Source organism: Pezoporus occidentalis, unplaced genomic scaffold (genome assembly GCF_034315485.1).
Source record: "Pezoporus occidentalis ecotype Australia unplaced genomic scaffold, CSIRO_AGI_Poc_V1 ctg199, whole genome shotgun sequence".
Lineage (NCBI taxonomy): Eukaryota > Metazoa > Chordata > Aves > Psittaciformes > Psittacidae > Pezoporus > Pezoporus occidentalis.
Window position 1 is genome coordinate 1042958 of NW_026913844.1, and position 23473 is coordinate 1066430.

Below are 23473 nucleotides of genomic sequence, written 5' to 3' on the forward strand. Positions count from 1 at the left end.
GTTCCAGGCCAGGTAAGCTGTCTTTGGTAATGACCAGTGTCCGTGTAGCTGGTGCTGAGCATCTTGCTTAGAACCTGCTTGCAGCCTTGGTGCAGGTTTTGGCTGAGCTGTAGGTGAGCAGCACTATCCTGCTCAATAGTTGCCAAGCTCCTCAGGCACAGAAAACAGGAGGAAATGAAGACTGCCAGATGTGTTGGTCTTCATATGTTACTTCATGAGATAATACGGGTTTGGAGCTTTGTTACTGCGTCACTTGAGATTTTGGCTAGGGTTGTTTATGATGGAAAGGCATGTGATTTTCTCTTTGGTATGTATGTGCCTAGATGGAACTTCTCATATCTGCAGGGACAGTGAAGTTCTAACCTGAGAAAGCATCTTAAGCCCTTTAGATGTGAAGCCAGGACACTGGTGTTGCATAGCTGAAGTATCAGGCATTGCAAAAGAAGTCAGTGGGTCTGCAAGCACGTGATGGATAAAAACCTTAGCACCAGCAGGGAGATGAAGCTGTGTCTGAAATCGCTTAGCACGGGGAGCAGAGCCTCCCAGCTCATGCAGATCACCACTGTCTATGAGCAGGCATGGTGTTCACCTCTTCCCATGGTCTCACAGACTTCCTGAGGACCACGAAAGGTGACGAGCATCTGCAGATCTGCATCCCTCAGCCTGCTCACAGGAAAAAGCTCTGGGAAATGACTGTTTAGCACGATCCGGCCCTTAAGCTGTAATATTGTCGTAGGTGGCAGCATGTGGTGGTGGCTGATTATGCAACTCCAGGAAGAAAAGATGATCACGCGAGCTCCAACACGTCTATAATTAAGCCCAGTGAATGGTTATAAAACAACAAACACTTTGAAAGTGCTGTTCTTGGCCACAACGGAATTGTTTTCCTCCTTCGGCAAAGTCATTAAAGGGGAAGGTGGGGGGGTGGGAGGAGGGGAGTGTGTTTGTATCAATCCACTCTGTGTGTTTGAAACCTTTGTTATTTTTTGATGAATGAAAACTGAAGCCTGAGAATGGGTAGAAAGTCCTGGCGAGAACGGCTGCGTTTCTCTTACTGATACCTGGCGCTGCTGTTGCCACTGGTGTGGTGAGGAAGAATTCCAGTTCTGATGTGTTTTTCAATGGGGAAAGGATCAGTTCCTACGTTCCAAGTCTGATGTTTATAAATTTTCAGAAGGGCAATGAATGGAAATGGGCTTTATCTATTAAAACAAGCAAAATGCCTTCAGAAATTGACTTTTCCTGTTCTTGCTGCCCTTAACGCCTTTTACCTGCTGTTTTCTATGTGTTAGCATTAAACCAGCTTTGTCTCTCTGTTTTGCCTGAAATGACACTAGGCTCAAATGAAGGGCCTCAGGCTTTTTGATGGCACCTTCTACCTGATTTGCTTGGCTCTGTCTCCCTGCCTTAGGAGCAGTATCCTGTGGCTGTTTATATGATCTTAACCTGCTGTGGCTCGGCTGTATCTTTAATGGCTTGCTTGTTTGGCTCTAATTAATCTTCCATTAATAACAGAGCCCAAAAGATACAGTTACAGGTTTCAGTAGTCCCAGATAGAAAGATCAGAAGTTTAGAGTGATGGTACCAAGGAAAAACGTCATTTTTCACATTGTGTAATAGAACAATTTTATCCTCCTTCTGTAATTCCCAGGCCAGCTGTGGTTGGAGGCAGGATTTACTGCTGCTCCTCTCTGGCAGGCAGGGTCATTCCCCTGACCTTCTGCTCTAGCAGACGTTTGAACCTGCACATAAATCTGGGGCTATTGCTTCTCCCAGGCATCTTGGTGATCTCACTGCTGCCTTGTGCTCGCTGTTGCGTATCTGCCTGTCTGCCTGCCTCTCTTTGTGCTCAGATCCCAGTTTTTGGGGGGTCACGGGGCTGTGTCCTTGCTTATCTGCAGTTTGCAAAGGGTGGAGAGGCACAGAGGGGAGGGTTGCGTTTCACAGTTTGGGCAGCATATCTGGTGTGTAACCTGAATGTGGCCTGAATGGGTGACTGGCTGGAGCTGGGTTACTGTGAACTGATAAACGGAGATGGGTACAGGGTCTGCCAAGGCTCAGGTACCATCTGTATCCTTGAAGTTAATGATTATTTCTTATAAGGGGAACCTTTTTAAAGGTGGAGATGTAAGGTCCTGAATTGCTCAGCTGCTCAGAGATTTCCAGCCCTCTCTTTCTGGGCACAATTGGTGTTTCATCCTGCTCTGCTCTGGAAGCATCTGAGTTGTGCTGGCCTGGTTGCCCATGCTCAAAAGCCTCTAAGGAATGCTGATGGAATTGCCCAGTGCTCTTGAGATCAGATGGGTTGATCTGATGACCGCGTCAGCAGTTCAGGTGTGCTGTAATGGTCAGCCAGGAGCCATAAGTGACTGTTCTTACAACTGCTCATGTACAGAAGATTCTCTTTTACACCTTGGTGCAGAGTAAATCCAAGCTGTCATAGCCCATAAGCATAAGTCCTTGTGTACAGCCTCTTTAGCAGACTGCAAGAGCTGCTTCCAGAGCAATAACTCAGGTAATAAGGAGTCCCTAGGTTCAGCTTAGTAATGGCTTGTAATGACTCCCAGGGAGTGATTTCAGCCTCCAATATCCTCCTAGCCATGCTCTCCTTCTATAGCAGTGTCTATGGGGAGCCGCATCTGTATCATGAGCAATCTTGTCCCTCGTGGAAAAGCTGAGTGCATGCTGTTGGTGGGGAGCAAAGGTATAAATCTATGGATGGGGGACAGTTGGGGAGGTAGGGAAATGTGTCTTATGTTACGGAGTTGGGAGCGGTGTTTGGAAAACAGCACTGTGGTGAGGAAGAGGTGAAGGGGAAGGGGCTGACTGAGCAGATAAGGGCACAGATCTGTTTAGAAGCCTTGATCAAGAAACTTCAGCCTCGGAGACTCTTAAGACCGGGATGGAGGCTCTGATCAATAGGCTTTGAATGAACTCCTATAAAAAAGAAGGATTTGGTTTTGACTTTGTAGGCACGCTGCAGGAGAATTGAATCCATTGTCCCCAAAGGAGTCTTTCCAGCCCTCCTCTCATCAAGATAGGCAGGGATTGAAAAACCTGCCAGGTTTTAGTGGGGTTGGAAAAGCAGAAGAGGTGGGGGAGAGGCAGAAATTAAACCTCAAATGTTCACAGTGCAGTGGTAGTAGAAATGGAGATGGACAGGGAAGACGAGATCATCCACATTGAGTCTCAGGGGACCAGTAACTTCCCAGGGCATTTTTGGCTCTTCTCAGGTCTTTGCCTGTGTGCTGCAAAGGCCTGTGCAGGCTGAACTCAATCAGTTGTTGCGGTTTTGGTGTATTTTGGTGTCAAGCCCTGTGATTGGCACCCAGGCAAGTGCTTGAATGCCTCCCACCTTTTGAGATAAGGCTTGTCCAAGGCTAAATGCCAGGCAGAGAAGTGAGCTTTCTGATGGTGAGCGCATGCCCGAATGTTTTGATGGAGAAGGGCCAGAGTACCTTGCCTTTTGTCAAATCAGCCTTCTATAAGCTTATGTTCTGCAAACAGATAGGTTTTTCACCTTGAAGCTGAGCTCTGTGTGTGTATGTACGAGAAGGCTGCTTTTTTATACTTCATTTTCCTGTGGTGCTCCTTGGCTTTAGCTCACAAATCCCCTTGCAAAGAGGGGCATGACCTTGTCAGCGTATTCGTATGTTGCTATGTGCTCCGAGAAAGAGTTGAAGGCATCATCTCTCCATGTAAAGAGTCATTACAAACACCCTTTGAATCCATGGTGGGACTTCCAGGCAAGCGTAACTGGAAATGGCAGTCTCCAGTTATGGAATACGTTACATGGCGTAATTGGGATGGCAGATCTGAAGCTCATTTGGATAGATCCATGCAGTACCAAAGCAAGATAGCCTGGTGGGGAACATTTCCAGTCTTATAGAGGGGGAAACAGTGGGAAGAAGAGACAGTTATTTCAGGATAAGGAACAGGGCAGTTGCAGAGCTAAAAATGGATTTCTGGAGTCCCAATTCAATAGACCAAACTATCACGCTGTGTGTGTTATCTTTTACAGGCTCACTAGCAGGCACAAACATGTACCCTCCCACACAGTTATAATCTCAGTTTGTGTGTCAGACATTGCTGATGGGTGAACCCAGAAAGCTCCACAAGGCAGTTGCAGAGGCATTGCCAAAATTTGCCTGGCTGTTAGTCTAAGAATGTCTGCCCCTTGGGTCTACCAAAGTGAGCTGGGAACCCTTGGAGAAGCATCTGTTACTTCTAGCAGTGGATTTCCTGGGAAGTGGATTCCCCGCCCCAGACTGTTGAGCTGTGATTTTTGTCCCTTCCGGTCCCACCCAGGGCTGACAGTGGGAATGAAGCCATGAAACCCGTGCTTCCTCCCCGGGAGCATGCACAAATCTGGGTCACATTTTGGTGGGGCATCGAGAGCATGCAGGGAAGGCTAGGTCCTCTTTGTACTTGTCCAAACCTGCCTTGTTGGCCAGTGGATCAGGTACTGCGCAACTGAAGCGATGTCTGAATGCACTGACAATGCTTTGATTGGGCTTTCTTTTTTCCTCTTGGACCTGCTGGACTCCTTCAGAGTCAACCATAAGCTCCCTGTGACATTCTGGACAAATTATTTGGTCTTTGGGTCCTGGTTTTGCCTTCTGCAAAGTGAGGATGGATAACGGTACCAAGGGAAGAAGCAGTATGCGGAGCTGTGCTGAGAAGGGGTCCTTGCATCTGTTGTCTTCTGACTCTTGCTGGTGGCAAGGATCAGATTGATTTGGACAAGGCTGTTTAGAGAGGGCTATTTAGGCTCCTCTGTAAACCCCAGCAAATCCGCTGTGGGATGGAAGGCTACTTGACAGCCATTACTGCCAAGCTTTGATACTCTATTTACACATGACAGAGATGGATTGTAGACACAGCGGATGACTAAACAGATTAGTTACCACATCGTTAATTACCTTCATCCCAGCACTGTTCTGGACAGTGCTCTGAGGCTGAACAGTGACCTGAGGATACCAGCGCTGTGTTGCCTGTCCTGAGCTGTCAGTGGGAGAGTTATTAGAATCGCTTGAACTGGTAAATCACTGGCGACTGCTTTTGTTTGGTGTGAGAGAGAGCATCTCTATAGAAGAAAGTTGCCTTGCATGGCCCATTTGGTTTGTGTTTACAATGAGTGACTTTCGTATGTCCTGTCCCACTGTGGAAGGGAAGAGAAATAGCTGAGCTTGACTGTGCCACAGGACGAAAAATCCCAGTGAATTCAATGGAGATAAGGGTGTTGTTAAAAGATGCTGTCTTCTCCTTTCACTAAATATTAGTCTTTGAGTACTGGCTAGAAACTTAAGGTGAGAAATGTTAATGGTAGCATCTTGTAGTGTGCACAGCACTGCACTGTGAGGCCTGGGCTCTATTTCGGGTTCCCCTCTTGGCTTGGATTTGCTGTGTGGAGCAGCAATTGTCTTGGTTTGGATGACAGGAGCATAGTATTTGGAGACAAGGATTTCATCTGGAGTCTTGAGGATTTCATTTGAAGTGCTGCTGTAGTTCAAGCAAATGACCAAGTCCAGCTAGGCAAAGGACCATAGTGTGGGTTTACTGGGGCAAGAGGGAGGGAAACCCATTCCAAATGCAGCTGGGAGAATGCTGCTCCAGGTTTCCAGCCTCTGGATTATTCCCAGCTGGAGCTAATGATGATATATGAGTCTTGCAGAACACTCTTCATGCTGACACCTCAAAGCCCTTCACTGAAGAGGTTTGCAACATTACTCTCACTAGGTACAGGTGGTAAAATTAATGCATTCAGAGAGCAAGTAGTTTAGCCAAGGAGTAGAACTGGGGATGAAATCTTGGTGTCCTGAAACAGTGCCATGCTTTGCCTCATAGAAGCCATTAGCTTTTCCAGCTCTTGGACTTCATTGGTGCTTTGATTGCCAAGTTAAGCCCTGCTGTTCTAGGAGGTCAGCAAGCTTATACCTCTTGTTCATGCATACTTGCTTGTCTGTTAGCTTCCATGAGACCCCATAAAGCGCTCTTAACCCTATCTGCCAGCATCTGCTGTGTGCTCACAATGACAAAATCAAACACAAGTTTATCATCATCTTCTTCCTTCTGCTGAGCAGCTGCTGTGAATAGCACATGCCAGTGCTTTAACTCTCCTAAATTGCCCACAAAGCCTAGGCAGATGTGTTGAAAACATTTTAGGGCTTTTTCTGGGCATGGTGTAAAAGCCATAGGAAAGAGTGAGCCTTGTGGCTGTTTGGGGACATGGCCCCGTGGTCCCTGTAGGCTCGCATCTCTGCATGCAGTGCAGCCTGGGCCTGTTGTTTGCTAGGAAGTGACTGCGGGCACACAGGCATCTCTTTTCTCATTCCTGGCGCTAGGGTAACCTGGATATAATCCTCAGATTAGTATGGTCAAACCAAGTGTGAAGGCTGAATTATATCAGCGGCAGAGTCCAACACACTGGCTGCTCCTGAAATACATCCATATTTCTTCCTCCCTCTCCAGTTCCCCTCCTAGGACGCAGAGCAGCTTGAAGTCCCTCTGCCTTTCTGCGTTCCCTGCCCTGTGTCTCTTAAACTATTAGCAGTTGAAGCCTGTTTCTTGCGGCTTGTATTATTATTCCCACTTTTGCCAGCATGGATGAAGCCATTTCACACCAGCCCAGGTACATACTTGGCTCTCTCCCTCCTCTTTGGCTGCAGCTACAACTGTGCCACCCTCACTCAAGCACATGTGTTAACTGCGGGCATTGTTCTCCTCCCCCAGGCTGGGTTTGCTTCCCTTGGTGTTGGCTCAGCTCCCACGGCTTCTTCCTCGCCCTGGGGAAGAGTTGGGTCTGCCACCCAGTGCGGAGAGCCCGGGCTGTGTAGGTGGCTGCCTCTTTCCTCTGCCTGGAGCACAGAGCCGGAGGTGTGTGGGAGAACACGGTCTCCGCATCCCTCCTGTGCGCTCTGTGTCGAGCTCTCCCTCCTGAGATGCTACCGCGCAGCACACAGATGGCCTGAACAGTTTGGGGAGCAGACTCTCTTCATTTGTGTAAAGGCAAATAGGCTTTGAAGTGACTAAACTGCTACAGCAATAGTGACGGGGGAATTCAGATCTTCCTGCGGGGTTTGTTCTTAGGCTTGCTTCCTTTCGTTGCAGCTACAGGCTTTGGCACACACAAGGAAACCTTCTGCATGTTTGCACTTTACGGTAGCATCCTGAGCTGCCTCTGACTGCAACAGCTCCTGCGGTTTTGCTCTGAACTGTGGCACGATGTGTCCAGCGTCTGCTGACGGTCGCTTGGAAGGGGATACCGGCTCTCTTTTGGGAAGCTTCCTGGTCATTAAGGAGCTTAAAAAGTCACTGGGGTGGAAAGAGCTGTTTCTGCCCTGTGGAAAATCCCTGCCGCTTGTTTTGTGAGCTAAAGGTCAATGTGGCAATCTCCCCTGTATAGATAAAATATGAATGCTTCCCTTCTCTGCTGGAAGCCTGGACCACTTCTTGGTCTTTCAGCATGCCTGTGGCAGGGAGTAATGGATCGGGGAGACTGAGGCTCCTTAGGTTTCTGGCTAACTTGGAGGCTTTACTCAATGCCTACTGTACGAGCAGAGATTGCTGACCATGAGCTGATGAAGTGAGACGCGGAGGAGTTAAAGGGAGCTTGAGATTACCCCTGCAGCTGTGATGGGCTGACAGGATGCGGCACAGCCCAAAATTCTAGTCAGGCTAAAATCAAATTAAAGTTTCCCAGCATGATATTTTAGGGAAAGGGCTGGGGGAGATGGATAAAGAAAAACCCAAACCAAAAAAAGCCCCCCACAGAGTTCATCTGGTGGATGGAGTTACATTAAGCGAATGGAAATTAAAGGCTTTTCATAGAGATCTTCAGTATAATTTGATGGAAGACTTTAATTATTTCCAAGTGCCTAAGAAAAGGAGCTTGGAAAGAATTTGGAGGGGTGAGCTCTCATAAAGATATCTCTCTTCGCAAGCCTTTAGAGCTGTTGTTGCTGCTGTCAGCTCCAAAAGAGGGATTTGAAATTCCTGTGCCCCCCATCCTCCCCAGAGACCGATTCCTGCATAAGTGGCAGTCAGTCTCATAAGAGGAGGCGGGTGAAGGAAGAGCAAAGCCTTGAGTACTGCCAAACAGCTCTCTTTATCAGCCTTCCCAAGGCAGGTGGGATGAAGAGGGCTCCTGGCCGTTAACATGAAGACAGCAGGATGTGGTTGATTTGGATCTCTCTTGGCGTTTGCACGGTAGAGCCAGAAAGAGCATCTTCTCCCTGGCACCCAGGGGAGATGGTCCATTAAAGCCATAATGCTAAAGTTGTCATTCATCCAATTCTTGCTTGGACAGCCCAGGAATTGATGGCTCTTTGTCTGGTCTCCAGGTTGTCATAAATTCAAGTATCTGGAGACTGTCCATTCTTTCCCTGGGACTTGGATGCTCTTCTCCTGCCTCCAGCCTGCTCATTTTTAGGCAGAAATGTGGCCTCTGCATGCTCTGAATGTTCAGTGTCTTCAACTCCTTTTCTTCCCCAGTCATGCTGGTTTGAGAACCCACTTTCTACCTCATATGCACCTCTCTAGGAGGTGGCCTGATGGTGTAGCAGGCAGCAGGAGGGCAGGACCGTGCTTTCTGATGGTGCAAAAATGGGTGTGATGCTGATTTGACCATGTGGGGCTTTGTGGGGTGCTGCATGTGCCTTACTAGAGACTTAGTGTGTCTCCTCTGGTGTGCTGGATCTCCTCTGCAGGGATGCTCTGAGGATTAACATGGCTGAGGATGTTCATAGCAAGCGAGTGGGGAAAAACAGACCCAATGTAGCTAAATAGGTGAGATGTGGGATCCATTCCTAAGGATGGGGGCAGGCACTCGTTTCTCCTGCTTGTGAGGATGGGTGTTTGGCTGATAGCTGGCAAAAAAGGCAGCGTTGGTAGCCATGGGGATGGGAGAAGGGGGATGCTCCATTGCAGGTAGGAGCCAGGGCAAAAGGGGTAGGCACACATCTAATGGGCTGCACCAGGCAGGTGAGCTGCCTCCCCTTCCAGCAGCCTGCAATCCTGAGCGATCACTGCCAGGCTTCAGGAACCACTGAGCTTGCATGACTTGTGGGGGAAACGGTCCCAAAGAGGGAGCCGTAGGGGTAAACATCCACACCAGCTATCCAGAGAAATCAGCTCTGTTCTTTGGAGGCTTGAGTGACTGCAGAGTGAGGAGAGAGAGAAGCTTGATCTAAAGGGGCAGTGTGTTTCTTCAGTCTGTAATAAGCAGCTCCCTGGATGTGCTCTCAGATGGAGCCCTGTAGGGATGATGCACCTGAGGCTGTTCAGGGGCCAGACTTAACCCAGCACTTCAGTAACAGGAAATGATGCCCTGTTTCTACTGAGAACCTTTTGGGTTTTTCCCCCTTGGTGTGTCAGAGGCTTTGTGCACCGGTTGTTCTTTGCTGCGTTTCCTTCCTAAAGCTGCTCTTGAAGGCAAAGGGGTTGGTGTTGTGGCACTGCAGAAGTCTGAGCTCTGCGTTTAACCCTTTCTGTCTGGTGTCGGCATCTAACCTCCTTCCTCCCACACCGCATCTCCTGCGCTCCGCAGGCACTCGTGCTGACGTGCGCTGGCGTCAGCGGGTGAAATCGGAGCCCCTCCTGACCCCCGTGGGTCCCACAGCCGACGCTGGGATCGGTGGCTGAAATCCAGGTGTGAAATGGCCTTCCAGATCGATGTGTCATCTCAGCACAAGAGCTGCTTCGGTAGAACGGCTCTTTGAGAGCAGACCGCTTCCTCAGCGGGTATATCTTCAGGGCAGGGACTGTTTGTATAGCAGGAAGCAACTGAGGTGATGGCAGTTGGTTTGGCTTTTAATTTAAGGGTTTATTTACACACACCAGGCTGTCCTTGTTCTGTTAGTAACGGCATCTGCACGCTGGGGTCCCCATCTCCCTTTGAGGCACTCTTTGAGGCCTCATTGTTTAAGCAACAGTGTTTGTTAGGGGTGGCAGAGAGAAAATGGCCCCCCAGTGTTAGTGATTTAACTTCTGGCAAAGCACGCTGAGAGGTAGAAGGGAGCAAGGGCTGCTCCTCGTGATGCTGGGGGAAGAGCCCAGGCTGGATGTGACTGCCTTCGTTCACCTTCAGAATACTCGGTGTTATCTGTCCCTCTGGGTGTTTTGTCCCTCTCCCATCAGCAGCGTCCGAGCTACTTTTGGAAAGGAGTCATGTGGAGTTCAGCATTAATAGCTCTTCTTTTGGGGGCAGGAGAAGATGCAGAGGCTGCCAGGCTGCAGCAGTTAGCAGCCATCAGCTGGGCTGATGGTTACTGGGCAGCTGGAGTAGTTGGAAGCCTGCTGGGCTCTAAACTGGTTCAAAATGCGTTGCGCTGAATCACAGGCACTCAAAACTTGCTCTGCTTGGAGCGTGTCTGAGCTGAAGTGAATCCCAGGGGGTCGGGGGTGGGGGGAGAAAACCCAAGTGGTTGCCATGAGCTGGGGAGTTGAGGCAGTCTGGTGTAGAGTTTATGCCTCATGGCTGAGTTCGTTCAACTCTAATTGATGATTTTTCCCTATATTTGGAGCGTGTATAACAACTTCCCTTTGTGGATTCCTGGGTGCCTAATGGGATTTGAGCTCAGATTCTATGACTCTTAAACATGTAATCCTTTATTCTGTGGGGAAATCTCTCTACTAGACGATTATTTCATTAAACTCATATAAACCAAGTTTCGTGCATCTGCATCCCCATGAAATTTGGTTGGATACTGGGCATCATATTCCAGGTGGATTAGGGATGGTCACGTCAATGGGTATTAAAAGCCTAACTGTGCAAGCTTTGCTTCCCCTGGTATTGAGAACAAACCAGAAGTGTCTGGATCAGCAAGCAAATTCAGGATGTCAGATGTCTGAGTCCTGTTGGCTCATCTGGCCAGACAGGCAGTGAATTTAGGCTTAAGGGTAACAGCTGCCTTAGAATATGGTGCTGGATTTTGGATGGCTTATAGGTCAAGATGCAAGCATTAAACTTGGGCTAAGGCTGGTTAATGAGGACAAATTATGCTTATAGCTTGAAGAGAACGATGCGATCAGGGTTTTCAGAGTGCTCAGTGTGGGCATAACTTAGTCCCTTTGTACTTCCCTCATTTAACTGGAATTGATGTTAAGGCAGTGATGAAAACAACTGAAAAGCCAACTCTGGAAAGAGTTGTTCCTTGCTCAGTTTGGAAATTGGATATTGCTGATGAGGATGAGTGCTCTGGGAGCAGTTTTGAGAATGCTGCTAAGTCAGGAGCACAGGCAGCCTGATTATAGCTCTCTTGGAGCAGGGGAAAGGCAAGGTGGTCAGAACCCATTTGTTTTGTGAACAAATTTGTTTTTCACACTGAGGCGATGCGCTGTGCCTTTGTGTGCTTGCGTGTTATGCTTTGCTAATGAAGTCAAGTGATCTTTGCTTGCTGCACGTTGAACCCCTGGATAAAGTCTGCAGCTGTGGTGTCATTCTTCTGCCTGTATCATACTGCAGATAGGCAGGGACTTCATGTGCTCAAGTAAGAATGGAGTAAGGGCCTATTAAGTGCCTGTGAGATTTATCCTATGCTCAACTCTTCACAGTGATGGTAAGATGCAGACTCCATTTGAATCAGTAGTGACATTCTTTGCTGGGTGTGGGGTTTTACTCGGGGCTTTCCTAAGGTTAGTGTCCATGGCAGTTCAGAAGTGCAAGTCCCATCAGCACTTTTAGAGATCTCTGCTCTCCTCTAGCATAGAAGAGCTTAGCTCTCTTGCAGGAGTGCCTCTGTCTGGACAAGGTCTCTGCAAGCGAGCAGGCTGATGGCATTTGGCTTGCTGAAAGAGGAAATGGCAAGTAACTTGGGCAAAATGGTGTGTGAAGTCTGGGGGTGTCCAGGAATTGTGTGTGTAATGGCCTGAAGTATCTGTCTGAAGCCAAGTGCGCAGGTATTTGAGAAACAAAGGGTAAACCAGACGAAGAGCGGTTGTCTCGAGGCTTATGAAACTCGAGTGGTGCTTTGTTTAGAAGTACTTCTTGCATCGTCAGGCAAGCTGCTCTGTGCCCATATTCCCTGTTACGCAAAAGGCTCTCCAAGCCTTAGAATAAATACATTAAAGGCCATGAGACGGAGAGAAGAGGATGGTGAGAAACTGAGAGATGCCAGAGCCAAGACTGCAGAGGGAAGCCATGTCTCTTAGTGAATTCTCTGTGCTGCCGTGAGGGGAAAAGCTGAGCAGCTTTTTGCCAAGGATATGTGCGTGTGATTTCTGTGGGGTTGTTTTGCCCAGTAATGCATCAACGGGCCTAACAATAAGGCCTTTTGTCGACAAACATTGCTTCATTTCTGCACTTCCACCGTCACTGCCGCAAGGATGCGCCTCCTGCGGATACAGCAGAAGTTGAGGGCTCATTTCCCAGTGAGGGAGGTTGGCAAACTCTGCCCCCTCCCGAAGCATCGCATGCTTGCACTTGGTATGGGTATTTCCCATGTGGCCAGGAGGGAATTTTCCCTCCCTTTCCTGCTGCTGCTTGATGTGGGATTTGGCGTGATGTTGCAACAGCGGGGGATAAATGCCAGAGCTGCCCATCCTCCATCCCTATGGGACCTGGGTGTTTCATCTTGGTAACGCAGTGGCACTGTACCTCTAATTGGATGATCTTTCTTGTTAAACTGTTGATCAAACACGTGGGTTTCTGGCTTGAAATCTCTTTTTTGGTCACTTATCCTACAAAGCAGGGTTAAAAGCTTCTGTCATGCAAATTAACGCCTTTAAATGCAGCATCTCCTATTAGTTTGGACTTTGGTTCTGCTTTCGTGTGCAAGGCTATTTACTGCTATAGCTGCTCTATTACTGCAGGAGCCCTCTTGTTGTGTGTAGTTCTACTGTTGCATGTACGTGCATCCCGTGACTCCTGTGTTTTCCTTTAGCTCTGTAGGTTTCCTTGCTCTCTGGTGCAGACTCTTCTCCTCTGCCCCTCCTCTGTCTGCTCCCAAGCCTATCACCCCTATGCTTTCTCATGCGTATTTTTAGCTTGGCATCTGTCCTCTTTCCCACCTCCTTTCAAATGCATATGCTTACTGTCTTCCAAACGCACACCCGAAAATTCTCACTCCATTAAAATACACAAACCAAAGCCTTACAAGCATCATCCTCAGCCATTCACAAATTGCCTCCTCCTAGCCTCAAAGTACCGGCTTTTTGAGCTTGTGTGTATCAAAACGTTCTTATGGTGATAGATGGGAGAGGAATCTATTTGTTTCATTTAGAGTCTGAGCAGCTAGCAGAAGCAGCAAAACAAGCTTTTTGGCCATAAACCACTTCTCGCAGGTTGATTTGGTAGAGGCTTCTTTGTTTTCTTTCTTTTCCCTCTTGAATCTGCCAGAGCCTCTAAGTGAAATAAATAGATTAATCTTCTTGCTGTAGCCCAGAGATCAGGGCGATGTATTTAAGAGCTTTTTCTCCCCCTAGACTTGATATGTTCACAGATCCGATTCATATTTTAGAACTTCCTTCATGTGTAAAGAGGCTCCATGGTAGCAGTAATTCCTCACTAACAGCAAATAGGGGCGAGTGCTGGTTGGGTTTCATTTCTTCTGAGAGAGCTGAAAATTCTCCATCCAAGTGTGTTTGATAAAAGGAAGCTTTCTAGCAAAAAATACCAGTCTTGGGGAGGGGAGAAACCGCCCAAAACCTGAAGATCTCCTTCAAAGGGGAAAGTTGCTCTTTTCCAACGCTGCATTCAAGAGGGTTCGATTGCTGCAAGGCGAATGGCTGAAAGCAGATTCCCAGAAGCGTGCATGCTCATCGAAACAGAGCTGTGAAAAGTGTGGCAGGACTGGAAAAATCATCAGTTTTGAGGAGGCGAAAATGGTTTTCTGCAGAGCTCTTTTCTGTGGTGAAAGGGTATATACGCTGTCAGGAGTATACCCCTATATAGAGACTATATACTGTAGAGTATAACCCTAACTCATGGAAGGGGTATTTTAAAGCGGTTCGTTCTGAACACAGTCTTTGGCACGTTATAAAGCTGGGGTCCTGGTGACTATGTTTTTCTTGTAGTGTGTGCACTTGCATCACAGCTTGGTGAGATGAAGTCAAGCTAAGTTGGAAGAGCTGCAGGTTTAATGCCGTCCGGGTACTTGTGTCTTACACCGCGCAGGGGAAGGTGCAGTATGGCTTAAAATGATGTGGTGAGTCTGTGTTCTTTCCTAGCGTAGCACAGGGAAAATGTAGGTGCCTGGCTTGCCCTTTCTGATACCCAGCTGCTAGAGATCTCCTAGATGAAGCCTGTGTCTGCGTCTGTCATGACATACAGCTCTTAGATCAGAGGAGCAATGCTGGTGTGGACATCTCTGGCCCCTGTTTAATGGCAGCTTGAGATCCCCATCCAGATGAAGGCTGCCTCTTTCCTTCCACCTACAGACACCCCCCCTCTTCCTTTAGGCTTGTGGTGATTTTTCCTTTATGATACCAGCTTCAAGGGAATTAAGAATGTCTGAAGTGGGTAGAGCAGATGTCGTCACTGTATGAGGCCACGGTGCTTTTGACTGCTATTGTTTGTTAATAAATAGAAATCGTGGACACTGGGGAGGTAGAAAATCCCACCTGGTCTTAGTTTCCTCTTCATTGGTTATTTTTTCCCAGTGACAAATGAGTTATCACAGCAAAAGGATGCTTTCGGTAGATGGTCTCAGGAGGGTTGTGCTGGGATGGTTTGGAAGGGTATGGGTCTTGTAATCCCTTCGTCTGGAAAGCATTGCTGTGCCTGACAGTGCCCTGTGAAGCAGGGCAGAAAGGCAGGGATAGCAGCACACACACTGAATGTTCTTGTGTTCCCAGAGGGTTTGCAAGCACTGTTATAGTGGCAGAATTTCCTAGCGGAGAAGCAGCTTAAACCTCTTAGAATACAATAAGCTGCCCCAACAACTGAGTTTTAATGCTGTCAAGTCAATGTCTGTAATGGGACTTCTGTAAGCATCCCTCTGAGGGGGCAAGCGGGGTTTTCACACTCGTAATTCACTTTGCTGTGCCAATACTGCTTTCAAGTATTGACCGACCCTGAGGGGCCTGATGGGTCTGGTGACAAGCCTGTGGAGGAGCAGGTAATTGAATAAAGACATCCTGTGACTCAGCCTCAAACTGCAACTGCTGAAGTCTCCTCCTGTTCACAGGTCTGTGTTTGATAGTGCTGTGGAAAAATCTTCCTGCGAGATAGCTGAGTCTATATGCAGCTTGTATGAGGAATTAGGATGGGTACATAGAGCTTTTATCTCTAAGCAGTGATAGGAGAAGTTGATCAAGCTTTGCTAATGCTGGGGAGGATTGAGAAGGGTGAGATGAGAAAGAACTCAGGATTGCGGGGAGAGGAAGTTAAAGGAAATAATCCTAAGGAATGAGAAATGTCAGGAATACATTCGTCCTTCTGCTTCACTGCCTCCAGAATTCTTTTCTCCTTGAAGTTTCTTGCTGCTTTTTCTGGAAGTCACGAAGGGTGGAGGGGAAAAAAATAGAAGGAGAGAGAGATAAAAGAACACAGCTAGAAGAATTCAAAAAAAACCCCATTTTATGTATCAGCTGAGCAGGCATTTATCACCAGCATCACCTTCCCTTGAATATCACCTCCTCTGGTGCTAAATGAATGACCCTCTGGGAGCAGTGCTGTCACTGTGGTGTGATGGAGAGTCAGAGGTCTTTTTGTCCGCCCAGTACCTGGGCGAAAGAGATACCACTGCTCTGTCTCTCACTTCAGATGAGTTCATTCCTGGCGAGCCATAGTGTGAATATTGTGAGGGCAATGTGAGGAGGGGAGAGGCTTGGTGGCTGAAAGGAAAGCAGGCTCTTTAATGCTGATGGAATCTCAAAGGAGACATAGTTTTTATAGGAACATAGAAATTGCTAGACTGGAACAGAGCTGTGCTTCATATTGTTATGTGTGCTTTTTCAGTGCTAGCTGCTTTCAGAAGCAGCTTATAGAGGCTTGCCCCGAGGGGTGATTCTTCTAACCCTCAGACACAGGGAGTTAGCCAGTGCCTTGCAGCATGAAGGGTTTTACATGCCTTCCAAAACCTTATTTTCTCTTTAACCCCCCCCCAACTTGACTATTGTAATTCCAGCTATTCGTTCTCTTTATACACATCTGATCCGTCTCTCAGTCTTCCCGAGGTTTTGACTGCAACCATACCTGGTGGTAATGATTTACCCATGCTAATTATGCAGTTTGCAGAGGAAAACGTACTGTTGGTAGCTTTAAATGGAGTGATTTTTCAGTTTAATTGAACTTACCTCTTTGTATCCCTGGGGCAGGCTTGCAATTGAGTTCCTCCCCTGCCCCTGAGACACACAGGCACGTTTTCGAGCCCAGCAACAGTCACTTGTTGAAATGTTTTCCAGTTGCTTTCCCTCTTGTCTGTTCCATTTACATCGGAGCCTCTCTGCAGATGAAGCTTTGCGAGAGGAAATAGCTTTCTCTGCTTGTCGAAAGAACGAAGAAAGCTCTGTTAAGTTGTTTGTTGATATTTCCTGACAGTTCTTCAGAGTTCCTTGCTGCTCTGCAGCTGTTAAATTTGTTGTCTCAGCTGCGAGGATTACTCTAGCTTTGCTTGAGCTGCATTTTCTCACCATTCATCAAGCTTCTGGTGATGCACGGAAAGATCCATCAACACCAAAGCCACCTCCAAAGTAGCGTTTGAGTAAAAGTCTGCCTCCCGATTGCCTGGATAAGATTGAAGTTGCTGCCAATTTTAAAGGGTGTTTGTGGTTTCTCAGCGAGCTTGCAGACGATGGTGTAGGGGGTTTGCAGTAGAAGAAAACGGAGGTTACATCAGGATATAAAGCACACGTTGGGGTTTCTGAAAGCCTCCTTCCAGGACCACGGAGCAAAGCGCAGCTGGAGATGCTGTGCCTTACCTTGATGGGGTGCAGCCCATCTTTAGGGCTCCTCAGCTGGAGACAGATGTGACAGGCCAAAGGTGGCAGGGCAGGTGGCAAGCAGGTTTTCAGGGTGGTAATAGCTTTGCAAGCGTGAACAGAAACAGAGCAATGAGCCTGGATTTCTTACGTGTTCTTGGCAAGAGGGAACAAGAGGGAGAGGAAGGAGGTGGCTGGTGTTCGGGCATACCTTCACCGTTGGTGTGGCAGCTTCAGGAGGGGTTTATTCTGTGATTTAGCAATTTATTCTGCCTTTTGGCTGTTGCTGTACTGTCTAAGATCTCATAATCCCAGGACGGTGTGGCAATGGTGCTCTTCTTCATTGCTACCTCAGAGTCATTAAAAATGTATAAGTAGTTTCAGAAGCAAGTTGCTTCCTCTGAGGAGCAAATCGTCCATAATTCTGCTTGGTATTTAGAGACTTATCTCCAGAGAGAGCTCAAAACTCTTCAGTGTGGTCTTGATTTATTTTATTCTCTTGAATTTTCAGAGCTAAAGATGAAAAAGGGCTTAGCAGGAAAAGAATTACAGGCTTGAGCTGCGCAGAGAGAAGCCAGGGGCCACCTTATGGTCCACTGCCTATTGAGCAACTCATGTACCACCCTGAAGGACCTAAGAAAGTCTTTTCTAGCCAGCCTACCCCTTTTGGAGGTAGCAGATTCAGACTGCTTTATAAACAGCTGTCCATCAACCAGGCTTGCTTGCTGTCAGAGCACTCTGCCAGTGTAATAAAAGGGAAACCATTGATGCAAGAGCTGTGCATGTATAAACAGGCTGGCGTGTTCTTGGTGCAAACTTGAGTAAAGGAAGTTTGGTTTGATTTATTTCCAGCAGACTGTGGTGAGAAAATGAGCCTGGGATAAGCCATCTCCACATGCACAAGAATTAGTGCAGCAAGTTGCTAAATACCCTTGATCTCTTAAGTGTTTTCTTGGCTTCTGAGGCTTTCTGCTTTGTGTTGCACGAAAGAGGGTTATCATCCTCCCCTCTCTGTGTGGAATCGGAGGCTGCGCTGGACTTGATGCCTACGAGTCATTGCTGCACTCAGGCAGAAAGCATGTTTTATAGCTACTACACATGGGGAGATGAGAGAGGGAAAGGTGCACCTTGCAGCTGTAAGGAAGCAAAAGCTTTTGGGAGGATGGCCAACTCAGCAAGGCAAACATTACCTTACAAAGAAGGGGTTTGAACTGTGTTTGCCACGCTTTCACACCTGAATTTAGAGAGTAGGAGACAGGAGCACCTTGGGGTTTCAGGAGTTAAAGAGCCATGAGGACTGAAATCCCTCTTTGTTCTTCTGAGAGTAGATACATTGATGTTAGGCAAGGAGGAAAAATCCTCTCATCCTAAGTCTTGAATTCCCATGTCTGTTCCCACTGCTCGGTGGCACAGGTGCGATGATGCCAAAGTGCCCATGTGTTGCAATCCTTGGCTGTTTTGCCAGCACCTCCATCAGCCAGATGGTCGATGGCTATGGGTTGCAGGAACCTGTGTAGTTCTGCTCTTTGGCGAACCCCAAGGTGTGTTTCTATTGCTGACAGATGCTCCTTGGGTTTGCACTCAAAAATCCAAGCACTGGGAAGCCGTTCTTAGCAGTGGGTAATGCGTTAGGTGAACGCAGCATCCCTCTGTGCTCCATGTTCTAGGTAATTACAACCCTGCCGCTCATGTAGCATAGCACAGCGGGTGCCCTGTATTTATTATTTAGCTTTGCTATTAGCACTGAGCTGGTGATGCAAAGGCAGCTGCTTCTCTGGGAATCTTGTAATTCTCCTCTTCCCCAAACCAGGCTGCAAACAGGAGAATCGGCCTTGTGGTTCATCCCTCCGATGTGCAAAAGGGAGGGGTGAGAAGTGGGAATGGGCTGTGGAGGGTGCAGGTACCCTGCTAAAGGCGATGGCAAGGTGCAAAGAGCCAAAGGTTTCTGCTAGTTTTTGTTACAAACCCTTTTGATGAGTTGTTCTTTTGAGCAAAGAGGCAATGCTGTGGTGAGGAAACAGCTGGGATGAGCATTTGACAGGTTTGTAGTCGTGTGTCAAGATGTGTTTGAAGCCTTTCTCCTGTGTCTCTGTCGCTGATGGCTCTTGTAGTCTCCTCTAGACTGCCTTGCCCAGGGAGGAAGCGACAATAGAGGAGAAATAAGGCAAACCACATCTGAGGTCCTTTATCAGATGTGCTTTGCTAGTTGACATGTAGTTAATCACCACCGGCTGGCTGCTCAGGACATTGTTTGCATGGAAAGCATGCCTAGGGCGGCAGCGCAGGACATAAAGGAAGAGAAGAAGACTGTGGGTCTTGTGCAGTGGCTTTGGAGCCGATCCTGAGCATGATGCAGCTCTTTGGGCTGCAGAACTCAAGCTTCTTTTGAGGTTCTCTGGCTCCTTCTGTGGCTCTGCAGGGAAGGATTGAGAGGGGATGTGTGTGTGTGCCTGTGTGCGACTTTGGTGCTGGTGGTACGGGTGGGAATAGATCTGATGTGATCCTGCTGTTGGGTCAATAACTTGGAAAGTCTGGAAAGAGCTGCTTCAAAGTGCTCAAATGATAACATTGCTCCACAATCTGTGCTTCCACGTAACCGATTTACCATGCACTTAACCTGTTAGGGGTTTTGACTCCCTAGGAATTAACCTGTAACTCCCACTAAAAAGAAGGCAAAATTGTCATTGCCTTTCTCAGAGGGGGCTAATGGTTTCCTGGTGGGTTTTGGCAGCTTTTGCTTGTTAAAAATGCATTGAACTCACAACTTGTGTCATCTTCAAATGTCCAGCTGATATTAGAGCATGGAGTCCCTTGATTTTCTCCACCTGAGAGAACTGGGACTCAGGATGCAAGGGAGGCATTGATCCGTAGAGAAATGAAGCCCCATGGAATGGAGATGCTGCTCAGCCCCTGTGTTGCCTTTGGTTCTATGGGCACATGTCAGTGTTTCTTCCCCTGTGAAAAGGGGTGATCTGTTCTGAGGAGCGCTGAGATGAGATGGAGGAAATGGGAATGTAATGTAAAATGAGACAAATGGAAAAATTCCAAGTTAAAAGCTTTGTCTTTCTCCAACAAAACTCCTGGTGACTTCCAAGGCAGGGTAAAGACTTTGCCTGTGTCAGGACTGAAGTATTTAGCCCAAGAATTAGACAAATGGAATAGCATGAGAATGTTTGCCAGATAATTGGACAAGGGGAGAGATAAGGGAACAGATTAAATAGTTTGCATTTAAGGACATTGCTGCCTTGGAGATAATTTGATCAACTTGAGGTACAACCATCTTTCCTGTAAAGTGAAATCCGCCCTGTAAGAGGAGCAACAAAAAGTGGTCCTGCTCTTAGTCTTGTCCTGAATCCTCTCGCACCTGAAAGGGAGGGAAAGAGGTGGTGACTGTCACTGGGGCAGGAGCAGTGCAAATAATGGGTTTGTAGTTTGGTGGCCCAAGTTATATTTTTGGTATGCAACTGCTTTGTCCTAGCCTAAAACCAGAAGTCAGTATTCTGGTTTAAGGTGGAGGCTGCTTTGAGCGGAAAAAAAGGGAGGAAGGTGGAAAGAGAAGTTAAAGATCTGACTCAGTATTGATTTCCACTTGGTTTTGTGGCAATGCTAAAAATGCCAAAACGAAATATTTGGACTTTTCCTTGTTTTGTTTCCATTTATTATTTTTTCTTTTTTTTTTGTTGGAAGCTCTTCTGAATAATTCATAGTCTGTAAATAGCTTCCTCCTCCTCCTCCTCCTTTGGTGAATAGACTCTTTGTCCCAAGTGCTTGGCAAGCTCGAAGCGGTGTCATCCTGCTGAGTCTCTGGTTCAAGAGCAGAGGTGCTCATGGTGCTTTGTGTTCTCTCTACAGAGAGTTATGTCATGCCCAGACCACCAAAGGGCTCCATGAGGATTTATGGAAGATGCCCCGTGTCTTGGCGCCTCTGGTGCTCCTTCTGCTGTGGCTGATGAGGATCACTGCCAGCCCCCATTCCCTGAGGATCGGTGAGTACAAAGCTTGCTCTGACCTGTGCTTAACCATCCTTCTACTCATTGTTTGAGCCGCTCTGTGTAGAAATGCTTGCACCAAGGGTGCCAAGCCTTGCCTTTGTTGGCTGGGCTCCCTGCCTTGGTGGTGTGCTCACAGTTCAGGTGGGGATGAGGTGTTATAAATGAAATGCAGTTTATGGTGGGTGTACGTATTTGCATTGATTTTTATGGTGGTAATTCTACCTGCTGGGAATCTTTCTGTGTAATATGAAGTGAAAGCCACTCCTCCGGGAGGCACTGAGGAGTAAAACTTTCCCCAGGCTCTGCTTGATGCTTTCCTAAGCTCCACACAAAAGGAACTGGTTTTCTGTCACAAGTTTATTTGCCCCCACATGGATGGGCAGGGAGTGTTTGAGTCCTAACCAAACCTAGTGAAGCAGTGCCACTTTCTTTGTAAGAAAGCCCTATGCAATCGGTCTCCTTCTGGCTTTATCAGAGTGTTCAAGAAGAGGCACCATCATCTTTGCTTGCTGCCTGTGCGGATGAGCATTCAGAACCTTGTAATGAAGCTTGCTTCACATTATTGACACGTTACTCTGTTGTTTAGAACCCTGACTGTTCTCTCTGGAGCTACTAGCTGGTTGTATTAACTATTTGTTGCAGATAAGCTAATCTATTCCTGTCCCCACTTGCAACTTTCAGAGGTGACACTTGAAGGACAATTACCTCTCCCTTCTGTTCCTGCAGCATGGAGCAGCTCAGAAATACAGCCAAGGAGGGTCTGTGCTGGCAGGAGTTTGGGAAGGGTGGCTGGTGCTTTATACCCCCAGCAACTGTGATTCATGTGGAGCACTCAACACTGCGTAGCCTCAGCTCCGCAGACTGCATTTCATGTTGATGGGCAGATCCCCTCCCTGAGCGAGCAGATGGGGTTGGGGATGGACAGTGTGTTATCAGCGTGCTGAGGGTGAAAGAGCCTTCATTGTACCTTGTGCCCCAACCGTCTTTCGTGTGTGCCTGGGGATGCAAACCAGTCTGGGAGCTGTGCAACCCAAATGGGAAGGTGTTGGAGAGAGGTGGGAATGTGTGTGTTTGTGTTCCTGGTTGATGGCTGGCAATGAAAATCTGTGCTGCATTGCACTGGGGGCAGCTACCAGGCAGGATTAGCTGCTGCCTTCCAGGTCTCAGCTTGGTGCGTGCTCAGGGCTCCCCAGTGGAGTTGATGGTGGCTGCTGTGATCTGTGTCAGTGCGGATCTCTGAGGGCAGGCAAGAACAAGCCGTGGTGTCTGTGTGCTAAGGGGGACAGAGAGTGTTAAATATGAGTGGCCAGTCAAGTGTCTCCAGTCACCTCCTGCCTCCGAAGGATGGGACATCTGGAGTCCTGATCATGGACCTGGCCGATTCCCACACATGGATTTCCTGAGGGAGGGGAAGCTTGGGTAGGTATGGCAGTACATATCTGCTGCTTTTGTTCTGCTCTTGGCCCCAGAGCCAACTGCTCTGAAAATGGTGCCTGAAGCAGATGGGCAAAGGGCTAAGGGGGGGTTGGGGTTTTATCTTTGTTTCTTCAGGAGATGCTTTTATTTTAACAAGCTTTTCAGCAAAAAAGTTAATAAAAATAAAGTACAGAATAAAAGGGCAGAAAAAATATTACTAGCAGCTCTGAAATCATTCCCAAATGCACGCTTTTGGCAAGGCAGGGAGATACGGTATCTAGCAACATAAATCAATGCGCTGCATAAGAAAGGAAAACAGGCCAGCATGAACATTTAAATGTTCAAAGAAAATGCAAGCTAACATTTAAAATCATCCTGAAACCCATCTGGTAATGGACTGCTCAAATGCACAGTTGTATGATTAGTAATGTGAAGTGAACACAGGCCATGTCGTGTTTGGGTTCTTCAAGTTGCTAGAAGAGATTATTGCCTGCTGCGCTTGGCTTCTAGGGTAGGAGGAGGCATGTTGGTGCTGAGTCAGGGGCACTTGGCTTTTACAGTAAGCACTGAGCTTCCCTGCTGCTGCTTTCTTGGGGTTTGGGGTGGATCTTCGCCCAGATACTTCTCAGTGGAGTTTCTAGGCAGCAGATTGCTTAATCTTTGAGCACACAGTGACAGGAAACGCTGCTAGCCTGGCCAGGACCAACAATGAGTGTTGCATTGCGGTGAGCTTTAGAGGCACAATCTCTGCAAGAAAGAGAGCAGAATACAGGCTGCAGGGTGACCTTCCCTGGGATGCTGGCATGCACAGGAGCAATCTGTAGACTATTGTATACTCTTTTTTTAGGGAAAAACATTGGTAAAAACCTCTGGGTTTTTTTCAGCCTTAAACTCCCTGTCCTCCCCTTCTGATCCAATCCTGGAGCAAGTCCCCTAAGACGCAGTGTGTGGGGAGAAACTCTAACCCACATGTCTTATCCCAAATAGTGTCCTTAAGAGTGTCTTTTGTTTATCAGTCAGTTTACCTGTCTCGGTGAAATATTATTCCATAGATGCTCAAAAGCTGATTGTGATCAGGGTGTGAAAAAGCAGGCAGGAATGGGCATGTTTGCAGGAGGTATGTAATGAATTGCCTCAATACATGCTGTAGCCCTGAGATAATATACATCCTACAATGTATATACATATAAAATATATATATATAT

The 23473-nt window shown here is 47.6% G+C and overlaps 1 protein-coding gene across 3 annotated transcripts in view; it reads left to right on the plus strand.

Moving 5' to 3' along the window:
• Positions 1-23473, plus strand: part of GRIK4 (glutamate ionotropic receptor kainate type subunit 4) — a 179186-nt gene that overhangs the window by 39283 nt on the left and 116430 nt on the right. For all 3 annotated transcript variants that reach the window (XR_009964551.1, XM_062617643.1, XM_062617642.1), the window contains exon 2: positions 20713-20846. Coding sequence is in view for 2 of the 3 variants with exons in the window: in XM_062617643.1 (XP_062473627.1) it covers positions 20765-20846 (82 nt within the window). In the remaining variant the exon portion in view is untranslated. The remainder of the gene's footprint in view (positions 1-20712; positions 20847-23473) is intronic.